Source organism: Callionymus lyra, chromosome 13 (assembly GCF_982586985.1).
Source record: "Callionymus lyra chromosome 13, fCalLyr1.hap1.1, whole genome shotgun sequence".
Lineage (NCBI taxonomy): Eukaryota > Metazoa > Chordata > Actinopteri > Syngnathiformes > Callionymidae > Callionymus > Callionymus lyra.
Genome location: NC_141830.1, coordinates 14,392,719 through 14,413,781, shown reverse-complemented (window position 1 = coordinate 14,413,781; position 21,063 = coordinate 14,392,719). Strand labels below are relative to the sequence as shown.

At 42.1% G+C, this 21,063-nt stretch overlaps 1 protein-coding gene across 2 annotated transcripts in view; it reads right to left on the bottom strand.

Annotated features, from left to right (window-relative positions):
• Window positions 1-50: 50 nt before the first annotated feature.
• cdc42bpab (CDC42 binding protein kinase alpha (DMPK-like) b) overlaps window positions 51-21,063 on the bottom strand; it is a 51,963-nt gene continuing 30,950 nt past the window's right edge. The window contains exons 6-44 of one of the 2 annotated variants that reach the window (XM_087805640.1): window positions 19,469-19,562; window positions 18,754-18,954; window positions 18,455-18,593; window positions 18,252-18,361; window positions 18,083-18,162; window positions 17,586-17,764; window positions 17,344-17,466; window positions 17,104-17,237; window positions 16,835-16,956; window positions 16,632-16,752; window positions 16,327-16,437; window positions 16,009-16,256; window positions 15,889-15,903; window positions 15,327-15,432; window positions 14,128-14,252; window positions 12,863-12,968; window positions 12,637-12,785; window positions 12,476-12,567; window positions 11,963-12,039; window positions 11,449-11,496; window positions 10,909-10,947; window positions 9,672-9,791; window positions 8,587-8,667; window positions 8,392-8,497; window positions 8,129-8,265; window positions 7,621-7,760; window positions 7,171-7,252; window positions 6,043-6,262; window positions 5,905-5,967; window positions 5,579-5,832; window positions 5,380-5,504; window positions 4,754-4,968; window positions 4,577-4,674; window positions 4,415-4,499; window positions 4,134-4,257; window positions 3,047-3,164; window positions 2,875-2,992; window positions 2,651-2,808; window positions 51-819 (exon numbers count right to left, since the gene is read on the bottom strand). In XM_087805640.1, the coding sequence (XP_087661766.1) occupies window positions 688-819; window positions 2,651-2,808; window positions 2,875-2,992; window positions 3,047-3,164; window positions 4,134-4,257; window positions 4,415-4,499; window positions 4,577-4,674; window positions 4,754-4,968; window positions 5,380-5,504; window positions 5,579-5,832; window positions 5,905-5,967; window positions 6,043-6,262; window positions 7,171-7,252; window positions 7,621-7,760; window positions 8,129-8,265; window positions 8,392-8,497; window positions 8,587-8,667; window positions 9,672-9,791; window positions 10,909-10,947; window positions 11,449-11,496; window positions 11,963-12,039; window positions 12,476-12,567; window positions 12,637-12,785; window positions 12,863-12,968; window positions 14,128-14,252; window positions 15,327-15,432; window positions 15,889-15,903; window positions 16,009-16,256; window positions 16,327-16,437; window positions 16,632-16,752; window positions 16,835-16,956; window positions 17,104-17,237; window positions 17,344-17,466; window positions 17,586-17,764; window positions 18,083-18,162; window positions 18,252-18,361; window positions 18,455-18,593; window positions 18,754-18,954; window positions 19,469-19,562 (4,795 nt within the window). In that variant the 3' untranslated portion in view covers window positions 51-687. Of the gene's footprint in view, window positions 820-2,116; window positions 2,192-2,650; window positions 2,809-2,874; window positions 2,993-3,046; window positions 3,165-4,133; window positions 4,258-4,414; window positions 4,500-4,576; window positions 4,675-4,753; window positions 4,969-5,379; window positions 5,505-5,578; window positions 5,833-5,904; window positions 5,968-6,042; window positions 6,263-7,170; window positions 7,253-7,620; window positions 7,761-8,128; window positions 8,266-8,391; window positions 8,498-8,586; window positions 8,668-9,671; window positions 9,792-10,908; window positions 10,948-11,448; window positions 11,497-11,962; window positions 12,040-12,475; window positions 12,568-12,636; window positions 12,786-12,862; window positions 12,969-14,127; window positions 14,253-15,326; window positions 15,433-15,888; window positions 15,904-16,008; window positions 16,257-16,326; window positions 16,438-16,631; window positions 16,753-16,834; window positions 16,957-17,103; window positions 17,238-17,343; window positions 17,467-17,585; window positions 17,765-18,082; window positions 18,163-18,251; window positions 18,362-18,454; window positions 18,594-18,753; window positions 18,955-19,468; window positions 19,563-21,063 lie in introns of both variants that reach the window. The other variant, XM_087805639.1, reaches the window with a different exon arrangement.

Below are 21,063 nucleotides of genomic sequence, written 5' to 3'. Positions count from 1 at the left end.
TGGGAGTTCATAGCGTCATATATTACTCTACTTTCAAAGTATTTACATTATTGTGGTGGTGGTAAGGGGGGGAGGGGGGGGGGGGGTTTGGTTGTACAGCAAACATCTAGAGGGCGCTGTTGCTCCGACTGACGGACGATAGCTTTTTGCTGAAAATCTTATAAAGTCACTGCACCTGAAAATCTTTTTTTTTTTTTATACATTTTAAACTTTTCTCAGCGCGTGACCCCCGAACCATGAAAGCAAAGAGTTAAACCGCGAGGGGGGGGCGGGGGGGGGGGCGGAGAAAGAAAAGCCTCCCTCATTAACTAAGACTGATAAATAAATTAAGATATCGTCCCCTAAAACCCAGAGGCTCCTATGTACAAGTAGAAATCTTTTCACTAATAATCCTCTTTTTTTTTGCGGGTGTCATGTGTGTGTGTGTGTGTGTGTGTGGGGGGGGGGGGGGGGTACTCTTATTCCTATGAAGCACACATGCACACACACCCTCCAGCGTCTCTCGTCCCCAGACCTGCACCAAGATGACGCCTGTGTTTCCGCCACCGAAGGCGCAGTGGGAAGAATGTTCAGCAGGGGGCAGCAGTGGGCAGGAGGTGCAGTTCTGAGGGCAGTGAGGTGATATAAGTGTGGCGGAGACTGTGCTATGGAGGGGGGACAGAGGGGGGAGAGAGGGGGAGACGGGACTCATGTATCCCAGCCCATCCGGTCTGTGCTTTCCAGGGACAGAGACTTGGTCTTGTGGGGGGAGGCGGGGCTGGGGGGGCTGCTGAAGGTGGAGCTGTTGGAGGCAGTGGAGTGACGGGGGGAGTCCGAGTCCTGTGGGGGGGGAGACACACACACACACATGGTCACAATCGGATTGAGGCAAAACAGTCGACGACAAGAAAACGACGCTCGAGTCTGGAAGAGACTTCACACTTCAACATGTAGGTGGCGACGTAGAGCAGGCGGTGGAGAGAACAAGTGTTTGACATCAAATGTGAAAACGTGTGCGTCCGCCTATGCAGGTGTGTCTAATTCTAAGTGTGTATTAGAGGTGTGTGTGTGTTTTGTAGATGCGTGTACGAGTTTTTTCGTAGATGCGAGTGTGCATGTTTAATAGAAGTGTGTGTTTTTGCACATATGTGTGCATATGCGTTTGTTCCACTGATGTGTTTGTGCTTTATGTGTTGGTGTGCGAATGTGTGTGTATGTTTTCTCTTTGTGTGTGTGTGTGTGTGAGACAGGTTTGCGATTCATGTGTGTGTTCCATAGGTGTTTGTGTGTGCGATTCATGTGTGTAATAACTCATAAAAGTGTCTGGACAGAGTAAAGTTTCATCTCAAGTCTAGAATAAAAGTTTTCATTGAAAGTCAACTGAAGAGCGCGTTCATCAACCCAGTGGTCACATGACACACCTGTTGTAGCGCTTCTACTAGAGTCCACCAGAGGGCGCACTGAGATTTAATTTAGTTTCCGTCACGCTCTAGTTTGATTAAGTGACATGTTAGCAAAACGTGTCAACACTGTGCCATTGTTAGCTTCAATGCTAACACTGTCTTCACCTACAGGTGGACGTGTAGTTCTTAAGATGAAAAATAATCTGTCCAGACGATCGTGAACAACAGTGATGAAGCCGTCGTCCTCACGACTGCAGTGAGACATGCCGGACCCACCGTGAAGCAGAGATGAGAAGCACTGAGGTGATGTGTTACCGACGCACACACCTACACTCAGACACACACACAGCTCTGGACCCGTGTGGGCCCGAGGTTCTTGCCTGTGGCACCGATGCCTCTCACGGTGATGCAGACATGCAGCTACAGACATTTGAACCGGGTTGTTCCCGCGGTGGATGTATCCGGGGCAGCTGGACTGGGAGGTTCTGCCCCGGTACATGGTTCTGCCCCGGTACATGGCACATGTTGTGACAGGAAACATGGCAGTCGTGGATGAAGCGCTCATGCTCTGTGGGGCGGGGGGCCTTCACAACTCAAATCTGGATCGAGTCCTCGTCGACGGTAGTGGGGTGGCGGGGGGACGGGGGGGCTTTATTTTTGCGTGCGTGTCGTAGCGGCGTGTGTAAACAAACATGTCAACATTGACGGGTCTCTTGTGTGTCGTAGCCGTTTACCTTCATCTTACTAAGCAGGGTCCTTAAAGCCCTTTTCAGATCGGGGGTCTTCTCCGATGGCGAGACGGCCTGCCACTGCAGAGGAGAGTTCACACTCAGCGCCACAGACAACATGCCGAGTGGAGGGAGGGGGGAGGTCGGGAGACATGGGGTGGGGGGGCCAAATGGAGCGCAATGGAGTGGACCAGGTCTGGACTCGTGGGCGAGGATGAGGAGCCAGAGGAAGGATGAAGGGGTTTCGGGGTGGAGCTGAAGGGTCCTGAGTTGCTCAACAAAACTACCACGGCCATTTTTTTTTTTTTTGGGCTAAAAGCTAACCGCTAAAGTCGTGCGCTGCTATGACATCACTGGGCTAGCGGGGTCGGACCGGTGGGATGAGGTGAGCGACCTGCGCGCGGAGGTCGGGTGTAGGTGGCTGATGGGGGTGACTACCGACACACACAGACGGGTTCTAGGGTTCAATGTTCCGTCGGGTCTCGGTTTGGTGGTGTCTGGTTTGACTTGAGATGCGGTTCTATCGGGCGATGGACTCACCTCTCTGTCGAACTGGGACAGCGGAGCGTCGCCGCAGTCCATGCCGCCGCCGGAGGACAAGGAGCTCTCGGAGGGCGAGGTCATGGTTTGGCGCTTGGATCCGTAGCTGCCGCCCGACAGCTCCCTGCGGAGGGCGCTGCCGTTCTGAGAGGAGGAGCCTGCGAGGGAGGAGAGGTCAGCGACGTGGATGACGACGACGACTACACGGCGACTGGTACCTGTACGGATGCCCAGTCCACTGCTGGCGCTCATGGAGCGACCCGGCTCGCCCCGGTTCTTAGTGATGGAGGGGATGCTGACGGAGCCGCTGAAGCCTGCGCGGTTCTCCTGAACATGAACAGTCTGGCTTCAGCACACACAGTACAAACATGCACTGGGGGTGGGAGGCTGACTCACCATGGGGAGGTCTTTGAGGATCTGGATCCCGTCTCCTGGTCCCATGTGAGCGATGTGGTTGAAGTTGGTCGGGTTGGAGATCAACTTGTTCCGCATTTCTGGATCTCGCAGCATTTCTCTGCAGAGACAAACCATTTTGAACTTTATAATAGAAGTACAACTGAAAAAAGTACATCAGTTCTATCAGAGTATTGGATATTGGCTTAAATTTAACATTTAAAAAGGCTGAAACAAAAACATTTGAATACAAAGATTTTACGTTTTAAGCGTTTAATCTGTTATAAAATATAATTACATTGAAATATTTCTATATTGAAAGTGTGAATTTGTCGTTTCTATGAAATATAAATGATTGAAAATATTTATTTTTAAAGTGAATTAAATTGAATATTAAAAAAAACTAACAATTGAAAACGAAATTCTCATTAGAATAAATCAAAAATTTAACATTTGACATCTAATTCAATACTTTGAAAACTCTGTAAGTAAAAATGTTAATAATAATAACATAATAAATAATAGTGAAAACATAATTGGCTAAAAGTTTGATTAAGTAATAGTATGGTATTGCCCAGTGCCACTGTTATACCAACATTTTAATTGAATTCAAAAATGCTATGAAGAAAAAACATTAAATTAAGTTTTGCTTTCGTATTATTGGAAATTAAATGTCAAACTCTATTAATTTTAAAAAGATTTGGAATTCAATTATTAAAAACAATTTAAATGCAAAGAAAACAACAACATTTCAATAAAGAAAATTCAAAGTTTCAACATTTGAAATGTTAAAATCCTACCATTCTATATTAAAATGACACTGAAATACTTTCATATGAAACTCAATCACTGCCCCCTGTCCTGATCCCTCTCATAAAACTCAGCCCTGTGTAGAACTATGGTTCGGATGAAGATCGTCGAGTTCTGTTCATTTACTCAGAAGTCTGTAACTCTTGACACTTGTGCAGGTTAACTCTGTTTGGCTGCTCGTGCGGTTAGCATCATATTGATACGAGGAGTCACGCAGACTTGAGTGTTGAACACCTGCTGGTGTATGAAGTGAGGGAGGTGCACTCGAGTACAACAGTACCTCCTCTGCTGCAGTCGCTCCTCTTCTGGAACTCTGAAGGAGAAGCGTCTCTTGTTGTTAATGTTGCGCACCATCTGCTTCCTGCTGTTGTCTGACGTCTCCGGGACGACCAGCTCATCACCCTCTGCGAGATCACAACACAGCCGCGGGTCGCGTCAGTCGTCGCCAACCGTTGAATATTTACACGCCAGGATGCAGGAGTCACGAGGATCCGTCACACGGATCCACCGACTCGCTCGCGGCTCTGAATCTTAAAATGATCAAAAACCAACGAGTCTTACCCGCCATCTTGTTTCTGAAGTAGATCAGTCGCACGGTTTCCAGACCCAGAAGGTTCAGCGAGCCGTCGACGTTCAGTGGACGCATCTGTTGACATACGACAATAATAATTCAGCCACACTTCACATGTCCACTAGAGGGAGCCAGAGATTACAAAGACAAACCTTTTTCAGAGGAATGGTTTGGATCCACTCCATAGTGTTGACGTCAAACACATCGACTGCGTTCTCGCTGTACACCGACAGGTAGGGGGCGTTGTAGCCTGACGTACAAAACAGAGTTTACAGTCTGCATCTCTTCATTCTTCATCAACCTTGAACGTAGGGGACAAGACGTCTTACAGGCGGCGTTGGGCGTAGCGGGCCACATGAGCTCCTGCTGCCGGGACCGGCGGCCCTGAGAGTCGACGTAGACCCCGATCAGACTGAAGCAGAGCAGCAGCTCCTTGCTGGAGATCTCCACGGCACAGAGGGCGTCCAGGTTATTCTGGTGGATGAAGGCCAGCGTGTGGTCGTCCTGGTGTAGCAGACTGACTGGAGACACGTCGCCATGGACACTGAAAAAACAGTCTTTAGATTAATGCCCGATATAGACAATTAGTTCATTACATTACATGGACTTACAGCTGCAGAGTTATCTCAAAGCACAGACGCAGAGCATTATAATATCCCTAAACCCACCTACAGATATCAAATCATATATATTTTTTTTCATGGTTCTTTTATGGTTTATATTTCAATTAAGTCTGTGGTAAAAAAAAGTTTTTTTTAAATTTAAAATTAATGTACAGATGTTTGCAAATATTTCTCTTTCAATTAAACTATTGTCACTAATGTTAGTTCAGAGATAATCTAATCTTTTTACAAATCAAAACGATCAATACAATAAACATTTTAGAATTTATTTTCCATCTGTTCGGCCAGGTAAGAAATGACTCAAGGATGAAAGAAGTCAAACAAAAGTGTACCTGTAGCGGGTGAAGCCACATTGATAGCCCACATAGAGGCGCTCATTAAGCAGACCCATCCACTGGACCGTTCCCGGGGCCTGGATCTCCCGGAGCCGACGGTGACGGCTCTTACTTTTATTCACCTGTTCAAAGAAGAAGGTGAATAAAAGCGACACCTGCTGGACTGTGCTAGTAAACGCATCATCTTGAAACTGACCTCAAAACAAATAATCTGTTTCTTCATGGCGACGCAGAGACACGTGAGCGAGCCGTTTCGGACCGGTCCCGAGACCAGAGTCTGACAGCCCTTGGTTTCGGACACTTTTAAACAGTCGATCTCTCGGCCGTCCAGGGCCTGGGTGGGGTACAGACGGACGTTGCGGTTCCTGCCCGAGATGACGGCCAGCAGCTGCTCCTGGGAGATCAAGTCGATGTGATGCACCTTCTTGTTGTCGCCGACCCGGATGATTTCTGAGGAGGGGGCGACGAAACAGTGAGTTTGGAGAAAAACAGCCGAACAAGATTGAACTGGACTGTAGGTACCATCTTTGGTGACATGGACCACATAGAGACCTTCCTCGTTGCCCAGGGCGACCCGCTCGTGGTCTGAGGGAAGACATTTTAAATGTTTTAATTTGGTTAGCCGGTCATCTCACTAGTTCTGTACGGCGAGTCTCTCACCGATGATGCCGGCGGACTGCGTGGTCTTGATGAGCGGCAGTGTGCTGTCGTAGGCTTCTTTGGGAACGAAGACGAATCGATCCTTCAGCTTGTTCTTCTTGAGGATGCGGTGGAGCTCGTTGAGCAGACCCACCCACTTGTTCCTCTCCTGGTCGCTGTCGGCCAGGATGAGGATGGAGGTCTTGTTGCTGCTGGAGGGGGAGAGCTGGGAGGCAGTCACCTTTTTACGGAGAGAAGGAGCGATTGTTAGCACGACGTGGTCTCAGTAGGTCGACATCAAACTTGATTATAATTTTGGTTGAAATTGTTATCATCACACATGAGGAGGTTATTATGAGTCACTTCAGGTATGTAGTTGGCAAGAATCTGGAGATAAGATAAGTATCAAGATACAATATATTATATAATATATTTGGGTTAAAAAGTACAATGAAATCCTTTCAAATAAAATAGGATTTAAAAGCCAAAATACATCTATATTGTTTTAAATATCGATCAATCGCGTTGAATATCAACACGGTATTGTGAAGAAAATATCGCAATTTTTAGGTGTATAGATATTTTGTCACATACCTAAGAGTCACACTAAAAAGCAACAAAAGACAATGAGGCCATTAAAGATGATCCTAGGCGGTCTAAAATGGCTGTCTAGAGGCAAGAACATCACCTACACTGAATTTTAAACATGGGGAAAATATAAATATATATTTTTCTAATTATTTCTGTTGATTCTGTAAAATAGTATATTCATCTAGCAGTTGGTCAGTTATAAATTCCTATTTACCTAAAAAAAAAAAAATACATTTTAATATCAACTTTCATTTTGCACCAATTACTGTTTACAAGTAGAACAATACGATAACAACCGATTGATCAAAGTAACTTCATAGCCTCAAAAAATATCCAGGTCGACAGCGAGACAAATGGGAACAGATACTTGTTCCAAATATTTAGTTATAGATTATGGTATAGAGATTATCGTAGTCTTCTTATTAACAAGAGTTAAGTAGTTCTGGGAAAAGAAGCACCGGCTGTATGTAGTCTGGGTCGAGGTAGTTGAAGTATCTGATGGACACAGCTGTGTTTTTTCTAACAATGGCTGGTTTGAAATGAAACAGAAGAGCTTACTCTGAATATGCAGGGGATGTCTTTGCGGTTGGCGTGGATCACATCAGAAGCCAGAACGGAGCTGACGGAAAATTCCTCGTCCCTGGATTAAGAAACAACGTGTTATGTGGTTCAAGTTCGACGTCTACGAGGTCCACAGACTCTTTCTGGCGGATTAAAGGTCTGAATCTCAACAACGACGTGGGGGAACCTCCACAAACAGGGAGCGCTTACTCTCTCTGGAAATGATAACTCATGGAGGGAGGACATTTTTGAAAGATCAATCACAAGAAGAAACGTGTGAAATATACAGCAGCCACTTATTTCAAAGAAAATGACCTCAAGGGTGTGACTTTAACTCTGGTTCAATCAAAGGAAATATGGGGAGCTGGAAACAAAAGATTTTCCTTCCAGCCGGTGGTTTTACAGTGATTCAAGCTCCGGTCTTTCTCATACTTGTGGTTTTCTTACCTCATATCTATGACTTGACTCACTACGACGCTCGGCGGTGATGCCTTTCCTTCCCCGAGCTCATACAGGAAGAGTTTGAAGTCGCAGACGACGGCCAAAGCTCTCTGCCAGCCTTTCTTCACCCCGGTTGGTTTCGGGACCTACAACACAAAGAGCTGATGAGGAACATGGACGTTCTTGTGTGCTGGAGCATCAGCTGCTGAGGTTATTTCAGGACACATCAAACACCAGCTTCTTGGTAGAACATGTTTGCTTGGTTACCACATAAACAAAGTCTGTTAGCGTTCTTTCCATTGCGCTCTTCCACGCGTACGTCAATCACTCACTTATTGCTTAACACTTTGTTCTTTGTGTCTTAACAAGAAAAAAATCTGTTTTTAACTTACAATTGAGGGAATATAAATATAAAATAATACCACCTTTCTTTCAAAATAATACATCTCATACTGAATTAGTCATTTACTCAAACTATAGTGAACTTTAAACACAACCTAACTGGCACTCTTACCCTGACGTGCCCCTCATAGGCAGTGCCGATCCCCCTCTGAGGGTCGATACCCAGAGGGCCCTTGGTCTGATCCTGCGGGACTGGACATACAGACGGAGCCTTGTCTGCACAGGTGACGTGGCAGGAAAAGTTGCACACTAAACAAGGACACAAGCATGATTAAATAATGCTGATTGTTTTAATATTGGCACCACAGCAATAAAAGACACTAAACACATTACAACATATTCAAAATTAATATTACAGCTGGTTGTCGTGGTTACCTTCACAGGTGCAGCCCTGGCGTATGAGTCCCACCATGAGTGAGGTGCACTGGTTACACTTGGTGGGTGTTAGAAAAGACTTGACGACAAACTGATGAGCTTTGGGCTGCGGGGAGGAAATAGACTTTCAGGATGATCCCAATTTTTTCCGCCATTACAAAAGGAACAACCGTTACTCAGAAAACACGTTCCTACCTTAGGTGAGGAGCGGCCAATGCTGCCATAGCCTCCGGATCGCATTGTTGGGGTCTGAACTGATCGGGGATGATCCATTAACTGGCGAAAAAAAATAAAACTTATAAAGGCCCAGTCTGTAGTATTTTCAAAAGTGTTTCTGCCACCCCCTAGTGTCAGAATAGTGTAGCACAAATTAGTCAATTTTCCCTTCACTTTCCCGTTGTCCATTTTCTTTGTTTATATGTATTTATATAACAAGATCAAGACTCTTGTTGTGTCAGTTTCTTTTTTTATTATCTTCCATTAGGTTAAAAACTGTCTCTCACCCCCTGCACTGAAGCAGTTTGATGCTCATGTGACACCAAGACTCTCGTAATGCTTCAAAGGCATTTGTAAAAAAAAAAAAGGTTCTTTTTAATCATCTTTTCTTTGCCTTTTTGGTAACTTGGGTGTACATGGGGAGTTAATGAGCATTTGCTCCACATGACTGCACTCGAGTCTAACAGGAAGTCCTGCCCAAAACACAAATAGCTTGTTCATGCCACACATTCATTAATCTCCTGGTCGGGCTTAATAACCCCTTAAATGACATCTTTTCCAGTTAAGTTGCTAACATTCTGTAAAATCTTCCCAACTAGTAAAATCAAAAATGACATTATCAAGGTCGAAATGTTTTCTGTGAGGCTTTAGTTTACTTTGTGTAAAGGAGAAACGGGTAAATGATAAAAATGTCAAAATAGTGAGATAGAAACTGAGACAAGTGAGACACGAAGCAAACACTGTTAGACAAGTCATAATAAGTATTAAAGAAAGAGAGCTACAACCATAAAAAGACTTGAGTGAAGTAGGAAACAGTAAGTGTGTTTATTGTTTTGATGTCAGATGGTTAATGAAGATCATTACACCAAATGTTATCATTTACAGCATATAACTGTATCATACACAACTTTGATTATATTTTTAAGATGCAACATATTTTTCTTAATAAATATTTTTTAATGTTTTTTTATTTTCTTTATAGTATTGATTTTTGTAAAACTTGAAAAGTAAATCAAGTTAAAAAAAGATTATTGGTGAATGCAACTTAGCGGGTGCTCCGTTACCTCTATGGGCTCCATGTCACTGGCCATTGAGGGCGACCGTGACCGAGACTTGAGGTGGAACTTGGGGTCGTCTTCCCGGGACGGGGTGTTGGAAGGGGTGAAGTTATCTAAGGACTCCACCTGGTGAGAGGAATAAAGCTGCGCCGTGAGACAACCAGAGAGTCAGTTGGGTGAGAAAGACAGAAGCGTGAGTAGAGTAGAAGTTTGGACAAAGTTGTAATTGGTGAATGCGCATGCAGAGCAAAGTCCCACAACATCCATCCATCCATCCATCTGGAGTCAAAGTTCAGATTCACTATTGTGTGCAAACCAGAGCTGGACGGTATCAGAAGAGTTATTGTTGCTAATGTTCCAACTAAACGTTGAGTTTAAGCGCATTCACAAGATTTTTTAGTTCTACTGTACTGGAAGTTTTATAATCGAAGGACAGGTTCAAGGAGACTAATGGCAACTTATTGGCAATAAATAAATAAATAAACTTTGGTTGTTACTAGAACGTCAAATATTGACTTGCTTCCAACACTTTATCAGCAGCAACAACTTTAAACAAATAGTTTTGAATTCAAACAGTGTTGGAAAGTTGCATAACTGAAGTACTAAGACACAATCTGTAAACCTCCTGCCCCCCCAATACCTTCAATGACAATCATTAAGTAGATTTGATTCTATTTTTTTTTTAAACAAGATAATGTGAAGAATAAATAAAACAAAATCACATTTTGAATAGTATACTTTTCAAAAAAAGAAGGATATGCTAAGTAAAATACTAAATTGGAGCCATCAAAGATAGTATTGTTCCGACTACACTACTGTTTGCCATCAGTGTCATGTGCGGTGGGTAGTTGCAGTCACAGGGCAACACAACCAGGTCTGCGGTAAAAATGCTAACTCATACCGCCCAGCCTGAATGCAAACCCATACATTAAAAAAAAACAAAAAAAACATGCAATGTCAGTCACCTCATTAGCTTAGCTAGCGAAAAAGGAATTCACAAAACACAAACTCAGAAACATCACAACCCAGAAAAGTATTTGGGGGTGTCTTTGATTAAACACCCACAAATAAATATGCTGCTCTGCAAATTCCTGCCACCATGCAGCCACAAGCTCACTGGAAAAAAAAAAAAAAACGACACGCAGACGCACACAATTTGCAGCATCAAAAAGGGAGAAAGACTAGACGTCACATTTACAAAGACTCGGTGAGAGCGTTCACACAGCGCAGTGATGGTGCTTACACGTCTGCCTTTGCTACCCGGCCCGACGGATGGCGAGCGCTTCAGTGTCAGGAAAGAGAGGCAGAGTGGCAGAGACAGATGAGAGGTTAGGAGCCGCAGTAGAGACACAGTTAAACAAACTTTCATCACAGAGATCTACTGTGTGTACGACACGGACACGGAGGTGAAGGACAGAGTGTGAAAAGGAATGGCTGACATGGAGAAACACAAAGTGATGAAAAGGTAGGAGAGGAAAGAGCACAGGAACCACTCAGGGTTGCTTTTTTGGCAGGAAAATAGATTTAGCTCTATTAAGCCAAAAGCCATTCACATAGCTAACGTGTTACTACAAGGTAACTTGATTTAGGAGCACAAAATGGAATTGGGTCAACCTGAATTCTTCAAATAAATTCAGTTTCATTTGTTGAATTAAAATGAAAAGTAGAACATAAGCATTAGAGCTAAGCCTCAAACACACATCTAAACTATCTGCATCTACAGCGCTATCAACCCTTCTGTATTACACAAACACACGTTTCTGGCCTACTCTGAGGAACTTACGTCTTCCCAAAACTCAATTAAAGAGGATGAGGAGGAAGAATAAGAATCCTGATGAAGCCGAGAGTAGAGCAAAGTGATAACCAAAAAGAGATAATGCAAAAAAACAAAAGAAAAATAAGAAAAGAAACAGAGAAAGTCAAATCAAAACAACAAAAATGAATTAAATAGACATGTTGCTGTGTGGTGACTGCCACGCTGATGCAAATGACAACACAGTCAGACACACAAAACGTTAAAGAAATGTATTATTTTTCTGCGTTTCTTAAATGTATGACCCTCATAAACCAAGAACGTATTACTGTATTACACATGTCATTGAAAAGACCATGAGGGAATTGGACAAGTCCAAAGAGAGACAAAATTCATGGAGAAGCTCAAGCGATAGATCTTAACTCGATGTTAGTCGGCAGTATCTTCTGCTTCACGTGTGTCGCTGAAGCATCAGGCAGTAAAAATCTCGTCGGCCTCAGTGACAGAAAAATGTGTTTTTGCAGGAGAGCCGAGAACTACTTACATCAAACTGGTCAAGTGCTGAGGTAGGCGCATTGAGAAAAGCCAGGAAGGAATTCTGGGAATCCTGGTGCTTGACACCTTTGGACACAGAAGCAAAAAAGAAAAAGAAAAAAAAAACAATTGTGGTCAGGAATTACTCAAACATCAAAGGGTGATTACACAAAAATTAGTCACAGGACCACTCCTGTGTTTCACATGACCTTGAGAGCAATGAGGCATGATCCACAATTGTGAAAACATGGGTACTGACGCACACTCATGCTGCAGCTTTGCCTCATTTTTATTCACCTCCTTGAGGAGTATTTATCCAACTATATAATCTCAGAGTAGTAGCAGCAATAATGCTCAGTGTATTTTGTGTCTTTATTTAATAGATGATTGATATTTATTATTTTGGGAAACATGTTATGAAACATCTTGTTGTGGATCTTCTTAAACACAAATGTGGAATCTTCCCAATTTCATTATTTACAAATGGTCAGCAGTGTTTTTGAAAGTGTCATTTTTTCTGTACCTCTGCGGAGTTTCATCTCCTCCGTCTCCTTTTTCAGCCTGTCGATCTCAGCGAGGAGTTCCTGGTTTTTAACCTCCACTTCCTGCATTTTGCTGTCAAAGAGAATCAATGGAAATCATTTAAAAGTCTGTTTAAAAAAACCAGCATGTTATTATCAATACCATTCCGTGGAGATGTTGTCGGCCTTGACTTTGTTCAGTTCATCCTGAATGCTCTGCTTGGCCCTGATCTCAGCGTCCAGGGCCGACTGAAGCTCCAACCGAGCCGACATGTCTAACTTGGCGAAGCGCCGCATCTTCCACGGCATGTCCTGCACGGAGTGATGACATTTGTGAGCTTTTTTTTTATTCACCGGACCAAATAAAGAGTTCTGTGGGACTGGGTTACCGTGGCTCGGGCTCCCAGGCTTGTGTTCCTCAGTCCCTCCAGTTCCTCCGTCATCTTGGTTGCGAGAGCCTGCAGGTAGCCTCGAGCATCCTTCTCATCACTCACCCTTGAGCAAACCGACATGAACACACTTGTTTGAACTGTCGTGAAAACTAGGAAACTTCAAATACTTTTGTAACAAAACAACCACCATGAACAAATACAGCCAACATGGAACTCACCTCAGAGCACGAATGAGAATTTATGGAAAGTTTCTCCATAAGTAAACTTTGATTATTTAGCACAAACATGCAAAAACATTCACACAAAGTCAAAAGGATCTACGAGATAAAAGCGAACTTCTCTCAGACGACCATGTTTGTTGATCTGGAAAAGGACAGACGCACTAACTTGGTGCCTACTCTGTCCTCAGCATTTGCAGACACTAAACATCTTGAAATAAATATATATATTTTAATATATTAGTAGAATAATAGTTTTAAATAATATAATACATATGAAACATTTTGGTTATATTATTTCAAATAGGAGAAAAAGGGTCAGTAACTATCATTTTGCTAAAATTTCGGTGTGGCAATTAAAAGACAATTTAATGTAAAAAGTGTTTTGCAGTTCATCTCTGATCCCGAAAAACAATCTTATTCTACATTTATTTAGAAATAGTAAATGATTGTAACCATAATAATACATTTACTGTAAATAATGAGTATTGAAAAATATCAGTTATAAGTCAATCAACTTACCAAACTCAACTGACATAAGCATAAACGTTTTAAATCGTTTTATATTGTTGAAACTGCTACCTATGCCTTATGTTATGCATATTCTCGCAGTAACAGGAAAACAGTTTCATAACTCAGCCACCAGGAGGCAGTAATCCCACTTGATTGTCAAAGGATTCAAACCTAAAAAGTTAGTGTTTGGAATGTGTGTAAAGTTGTGTGTCTTGAGGGTCCAAGTGTATGTGTGTGTGCATGTGTGCTATGTGAAGATTGCAGGCTTGTCCGACAGAGGGAAGCCGGGCAGCTGGTGAGGTGTCAGCTGCAGTGGGAAGCGATCTGAGCGGAAGGGAGGGTCAAGTAGCACAAAGATCTCCTGAGGTATGTTAAAAACGCAGCACTTAGACAGCGCAGGAACTCAATACGCCGCTACACATAACTGTGTCAGGAAAAAAGTAAATATATCCATCTGTCAGGGCTGGTCTCACGCCGGTGACAACTGAAAGTGACTGAATTGGAAAGAATACTTCCGTGTATGAATCTCACCATTGGATGATTTCTGTGATCTGCGCCTCCCAGTGAGCCACACTCTCCTTTTTGTCAGCCAGCTCTCTCATTTCATCCTCCAGCTGCCGGTTGGAGCTGCTCAACTTCTCAAACATGCTCGTCATCTGGTGGAAGAAATAATAAAATCATTTATTCATGAGAAAGCCAAGGTCAGCTGTGAGACAGTCCTCAAGGCTACCATTCATTCTAAAAATATATTTGGTGGAGCCAAAAACAATGTTTTTATGCTGCATAATATTAAAAAAATGTAACATTTTTAATAGTTTTTAACTTCATCATCATCCTTTATTCTTAAACTGCCTCATTGTTTGCCCTTTCACACCTGATTTGTCAGTAGTGAAAGTCACACACATTTAGAGCTAATGGAGATAAAAAAAAACAGAAGATAAAAATTGAGTGAAAAACTGTCTAATAAAAAATGTTAAGTTACTCTTGACATATTGGTTTTTAAAGAGCCCTTGAAAGACAAGACTGTCTAGTTGACATATTCCTTTTAGGATCAATTATTGTTAACCAAAATCATTTATCGCGACTGACCCTGAGCTCATTTACAAACTAATTTCCGCACACTTTGTGCTCAAATCTGATTTGAAAAACATGACCATTTGATTTGTTGAAAAATACGGATTAATCCGAGGCATTTTTTTGCTGTCATTAATAATTTAAATTAAACATAAAAACCTCTTTAAATATCTTCACCGATCAACATCAGACAGCTCAGCATTTTAAAAAGTATTTTTTTAAGTGAGTGAATCAACTGATTCAGTAAGAAGGTCTTTCAATGTTGTATTAGCTGCAGCCTGTAATAACAACAGAGAACAACTTAAATTCCATATGTCAATGACTCCCTCACTTGAAATGTTGATTCTAACTTTTTTTTTGAACCAGCTGAAGCCTCTTCCAAAGTCAACAAAGCATAATCCAGGCGCCTTTCATCCAACTTTGTTGGAGGCTACAGAGTGTTTTTATGAGGGAAACTGAACTTTTTTGGCTTTGTCTAGAATGAGGGGTCATAAGAAGCAATGTAATGAAAGAGTTTGGGTCAGCCTTCAGGTTAACTGGGGATAGGGAATTGTGGGGGTTTTTTGTGTATGTTTCCAAGTTACACATCGTGAAGAGTGTGGATAATTCGGGACTTTTGTGGGGTTTCACACATGCATGGTAATGATAAATCTTACCTTATCGAGCTCACTAGACAACTTCTTGTTATCGTCAGTGAGCATCACTCTCTCCCTCTCGTACTTCTGTTTGGACTCCGTCTCAAACTCTTCTCGTTCACTTTGGCTGAAGGAAAACATGCAACAATAAATACATTGATATTAAACAATGTGAGAGCTTTGACCATGTCAAACGTTTTTTGATTGCACTTGTTTTTTGAACCAGAAATAATCTTCATATTCACTTTTACTCAAATCATCCACAAAAAACACATTGTATATATTTTTAATTCTGGTAAATTACAATCTTAATGTTTTGGGAAATGCATGAAAAGGACTAAAATAACTTGTTGTCAAAGTTGATGCCTTGATTTTTGAGTTTCACTCTGTTTGACATTAAACACTGATAATTCTCATCAATATTTATGCCCGGTTTAAACTTCACCTACAGCACAACAAATCAATGCACGAATCAATCCAAACACTAAACATGATTAGACACGTCAAGGTCTACTCTTTGCATCTGTATAGGGGGGAACTATTTATCACAAGAGACCACAAAAAGGGACTTTTCTATGATTACCTCATGCAATCCTCACTGGAAAAGACAAGAAATGTGCAAGACATTCAGACTGCAGATCACCAAGAAGATCCTACTAAATACAGCAACAAAAAAGGCGCTGAAGCAAAGCTGAGGACGAACCTTTCTCTTCTGGTCTTCTCCAGTTTGTCTTTGAGGACCAGGATTTCTTTCTGCAGGGCAAGGTGCTGACTCTCGGCATCACGCAGCTCTTTGCGTAAAGTCTTCAGCTCAGTGCTGTGCTGGGCATCTCTATGGGCCAGCTCCTCCTCGAACAGGACCGTCTTCTTCTCCAGGTCGCTGCGCAAGCGACCCATTTCCTGGGACTGGTCTGAAGAAGCTGGTGTGATAAAGGACCCTGCCTGCTTCACCTGAGTGTAGAACACATTTGGGTCAAGTCGGACGTGAAAGGTGAACACGTCCCGGAAAAGTTTCACAAACCTTCAGCCCCTCCAACTCTTCCTCCAGCTGTCTGCTGTACTGCTCGTTGCGTTCCCTCAGTTTCCTCTCTTTCTGAGCTTCTGCTGCATGCTCCTCTGACTGAGCCTCCACCTGTAAACACATCCAACAAAATATTAAGCAAGAATACGATCTACACTCACCAATACAACCACAGCGACTCCTCTCATTTCCAATATTACTAGAAGGTGAGAAAGCATGTACACACGCAGAGAGCAGCAGATGTGGATCTATGCAACAAGTGAGAAGATGGGAGTGTGCTAGCAACCACAGGGAGTCTACTCTACCTCTTTCTTAGCCCTCTCTGCTTTGCGCACCTCCAGGCGTAAAGCTTCAACCTTCTGGGATTGAGTCTCCACCTCCTCTTCCTTGTCTCGTAACTGGCGGGTCAGACGTTGCTTGGCCGACCTTTAACGAACACGCAACGTGAATAAGACGCAGGAAGCAACAATAAGAAAAGTAGATTCAAGACACGCTTATATGAAGGTACCTGAGATCTGTGAGTCTCTCGTTGAGTTCGGAAAACTCTTGCATTGCCAGTTTCCTCTGACTGTGTGCTTCCTTAATATCTTTCGTTTGAGACTTCATTCTTTCGCTGGTATCCACAAGGTTCTAAGCACAAAATGAAAAAAAAATCCAGTTACAGCAGCAAACTGATAATTAGGTCACTATAGGCTAATAAAAGATCTTCTTGTGGCGATAAAACAATTGCTCCATTTACACAACTAGACATACTCATGTTAGATTCCAGTCAAATACCTTCTGCAAGTCATCCCTGTCCTGTGTAAGGCCCCTTATTTGTTTCTCCAAATTTTTAATAACTTTGGATGAGTCCTCCATATCCCTGCGAGCCAGCGAGACATCCTCAAGCTTTTTCTCCAGATGGCCGGACTCTTTTATAGAGAAAAAAAGAAAGAAATGGTTAAAAACTTATAATAAACAATGCACTCGAAAAGCCCAGAATCTTAATGGTTAAAGAAGTAAATCAAGAAATCTGACCAGCGATCTGCTTCTTGAGAATATCGATCTCGCTCTTGAGGCTTTTGATCTCCACTTCTTTGTTTGGGCTGATGGGAATTTCTCCTGTCGTGTGCTGCAGAGCTTGAACCGTCTGCGTGGACTCTGTGAAGGAAAAATGTTTTTAGTAATCAGTGGAGCAAACGTGTTGGAAAACCAAAAGAAGAATTAACTGTATTAGTATTTATATTTTTTAGGACATGTTTAAACATGAGGCGGCTCACCTTGAAGTTTACGACTCAGCTCCAATTTTTCCTGCTCTAAACGACGGATTCTTCTTTCGTATGCTTCTGTGGCGAGACTGTCCTCGAGGCTACGCTGGACATCCACGTCCACCTGATCACTCCCCGTCTTCCCCGGCTGTACCACCAGCTGACGCAGGCAACCTCGGTCGGATATAGTGCTGCACAGCAGAAAGAACAGTTGAAATACTTGATGATCAGAAAACATAATTGACAATAGAAATTAAAATAAAAAATGTTTTATTGACTGTGGTGTTTAAAGGAGGACAGGATGCAGCTAAGAAAGATAGAGTAGTTTAGGACGAGTCATGGAAGTAGGAAAAAGTATAATGCATGAAGAGAAATCAAGAGAAATAGGTGGACAACTAATAAAGCAGGGAAGGGCTTTAAACAATGATTATGTAGAGATAACCAAGAGTAACTGTAATGTTTGCTTCTAAAAAAGAAAACATGGTCAGATAAAAAACAATATTTATTACCATTTACTGGTGTAAGTAAAGCCAACAAAGGGCAGATGATGGCCAGAGAAGGTTGTGTGTGAGGGAGGAGGCATGGTCTCCTGGAATAAAAGACAAAATATGTTTTTTTATTTTCATTGAAAACCAAATCATCATTAATAAAGTTATTATGGCAACATGGCCAACTTACCGAATTCTTAAGACAGTCGTCGTCCACGTCAAAGTTGGATGTGTCCGTGGGACTGCTGACCTCTGGGATGTACGGGGCTTCACATGTGCGGATGTTGTCCCAATCAATGCCTGAAGGTTTCGATATCAGAGCAAGGTCAAGATTATGTTGGTGGACAGTAAGTTCATAAAACACAGCACAAGATCAGTGACAAGCTAGTGTACCCGTGAAGAAGGGATGCTCCTTGTAGTCCTCAATACCGTTCTGTCCCAGTCTGTGCTCACGACTGCAAATGAGCCGCCGAATCAGATCTTTTGCATCCTCTGAAACATCTGCGATCTGCTGCGGAAACTGGAAGCGCTCCTGTATGACAAGAACGCATTATTGATCGACATGTTTAGAATTACAGCAGAAAATTCAGGCATTTTTGTCTAAATACTAAAGATGAAATCATTTATTTAAATTTTAAGTATTTGTCATTTAGGAAACATTTACATACAGAACATAATTCTTCAAATCTCACCTTGTGGTTCATGATTTTTCCATAAGTCTCCACCAAGGACTCTGCATAGAAGGGGGTTTCTCCGTACAGCATTTCATACATGCAGACTCCGAGGGACCACCAGTCGCACTCAGGTCCATACTTTCCCTTCCCGTCCTCCATAGCCTGGAGGATCTCAGGGGAGATATAATCTGGGGTTCCCACCGCCACAGAAGACTGGACCTGATGAGAAGACGAAACAGAGCCAAGGACATTACAAAGGTCAAAGCCGAGCCATCAATGTTTAATTTAAACGTTCAGGATGCTGACAAAAAAAAAAGCTTTGATTTATTCTTTCTTCGTTTGTAAACAGTTTTACACTATAAAGCGACTGTTTTTGATTTATGGTTTCAATCTAGACGTCCCATCTGAGGCCACGTATACAGAAATGTTCACCAGGCGTGGAAGTGGATTCTTCAAAAGGTCATTTGTTCTCAGAATAAACTGATAAACTGCTCGGCTTCTTTGATCATCCACTTCACTCAGTAAAGTCTCCCTTTATGCAACACATGAGGGGGAACTTGTTTTTCTCTCTTTAAGAATTGTCTGAATCATAAAATGCTTGAGCTCAGCCAAGCAACTGAACCTCAAGCTCGTCCTGGGAGACCCCTGTGGGGTTGACAATGAGGCCAGTAAAGCTCTGGTATGTTTGCTTTGGACCAGAAGAGCCATCAGCTTCAACATTGTAAAAACTCACCGTTCCATCTTCCATGAGTTTGAGACAGGAGCCAAAGTCAGCCAGACGGATGTGGCCGTTCATATCCAACAGAATATTGTCTGGCTTAATATCCCTGCAAGAAGACGGACAGATAAAGAGATTATTGGACGGAACCAAGTCTAGGGCAGTTAATTGAGCTGGCATTTTTTAAAGAAAAACATTAGATAATGGAAAATGTATTCTTTCAAACAAAACAATAATAACGCATCCAAAGTTCACACGGGTCCCCCACGATCCACTTTTACACAAAGGTTCAGCTCAATTATCATTACATTCAATTACATACAGGAAGAAAATTTTACTCTCTTGATCATCTCATTCAACAAATTTGTCACAATATCTCTTTTCACCACCAGATCAAACACTTCCGGGACACATAGTCTGCTTTAAGTAAATCAGGAAAACTCCACACTTGTGTTAATATGTTTTATATGGGTTAATAATATTTTATCCTCATAATTGAAAACGTATAACTATAAGAAATTAAAGTCTGAAGAATTGGAAACCGATTTAACACTGGGATTTGTATCTGTGAGGCTACAATGAAAACAAGTAACCATTTCTGCAGGGCAGATAATTGTTTGGAAATAGCCTGTGACCTTAAATATCATGCATTTCTTAGGCATCAGTTGAAAGTTTGGTTCCAGGAGCCATTTTCAGGACTTCGAGTAGAATTCATGCAGCCGGCTGTCCCCGTTATGAAGTGCATTATTCCATTACAAAATGTAAAATACAAAAAAAACAATATTTGAAAGAAACATTGTTTTAAGTTAGTTTAAGTAATAATATTTTGACATTAAAATAAACTTCACACCACAATGTGAAGTAACTTAATTATAAATACTGAAAATGTTTGAGGTTTTTTTTTTTAGTTAAGTTTTTGGTTCTGGATTATTGCATCAGTGTATCAATAAATCAATTTTAACAATTCGGAGGCGTTTTAAGAGGTGTCAAAGGAAAACTCTTCATCTTAACTCACCAACAGAACGAACTTATCAAGAATGCTTTTTCGCTTATTATTGGAGACATATTTACATTGATCAAAATAAAAATAAAAATTCTAAATGGCCCAAGATAACTTTGTAAAGTAGATGTAAAAGCTGAGTATTGTTTTAAATGTCTATATCACTGTATTCCACCACATGGATAAATATAGTCCCTGTCGCCTTCTGTCCAGATCAGTGGTTCCCCCCTGAGGGCAGCTGAGCGGAGCCCTGTGTCTGTGGCCTCTTATCCACACACTGAACCGTGACCCAACTGAACACAAATGGTCTGGAGGGGACATGAAAAACTCTTTAGCGTTCAGTTAAAGGCACATAAAACACACAATGCTAGCAACAACACCGGTCAAGAGACTGCAATTACACGCTCAATGTCACAATAGAGGAGATAGTAGGTTATGTATGCCCTGCATTGTACAGAAAAAAAAGCCATGACGAAAGTTCACCTTTCAAGTTGCATATCAGGTAGACCATGACTCGCACATTAACTGGTTACCAGCAATGTGATGCCGATGACTCTCAAAACCAGTTTAAATCCACGCAAACTACTAAAAGTGTAAAACTTTAAAGCGC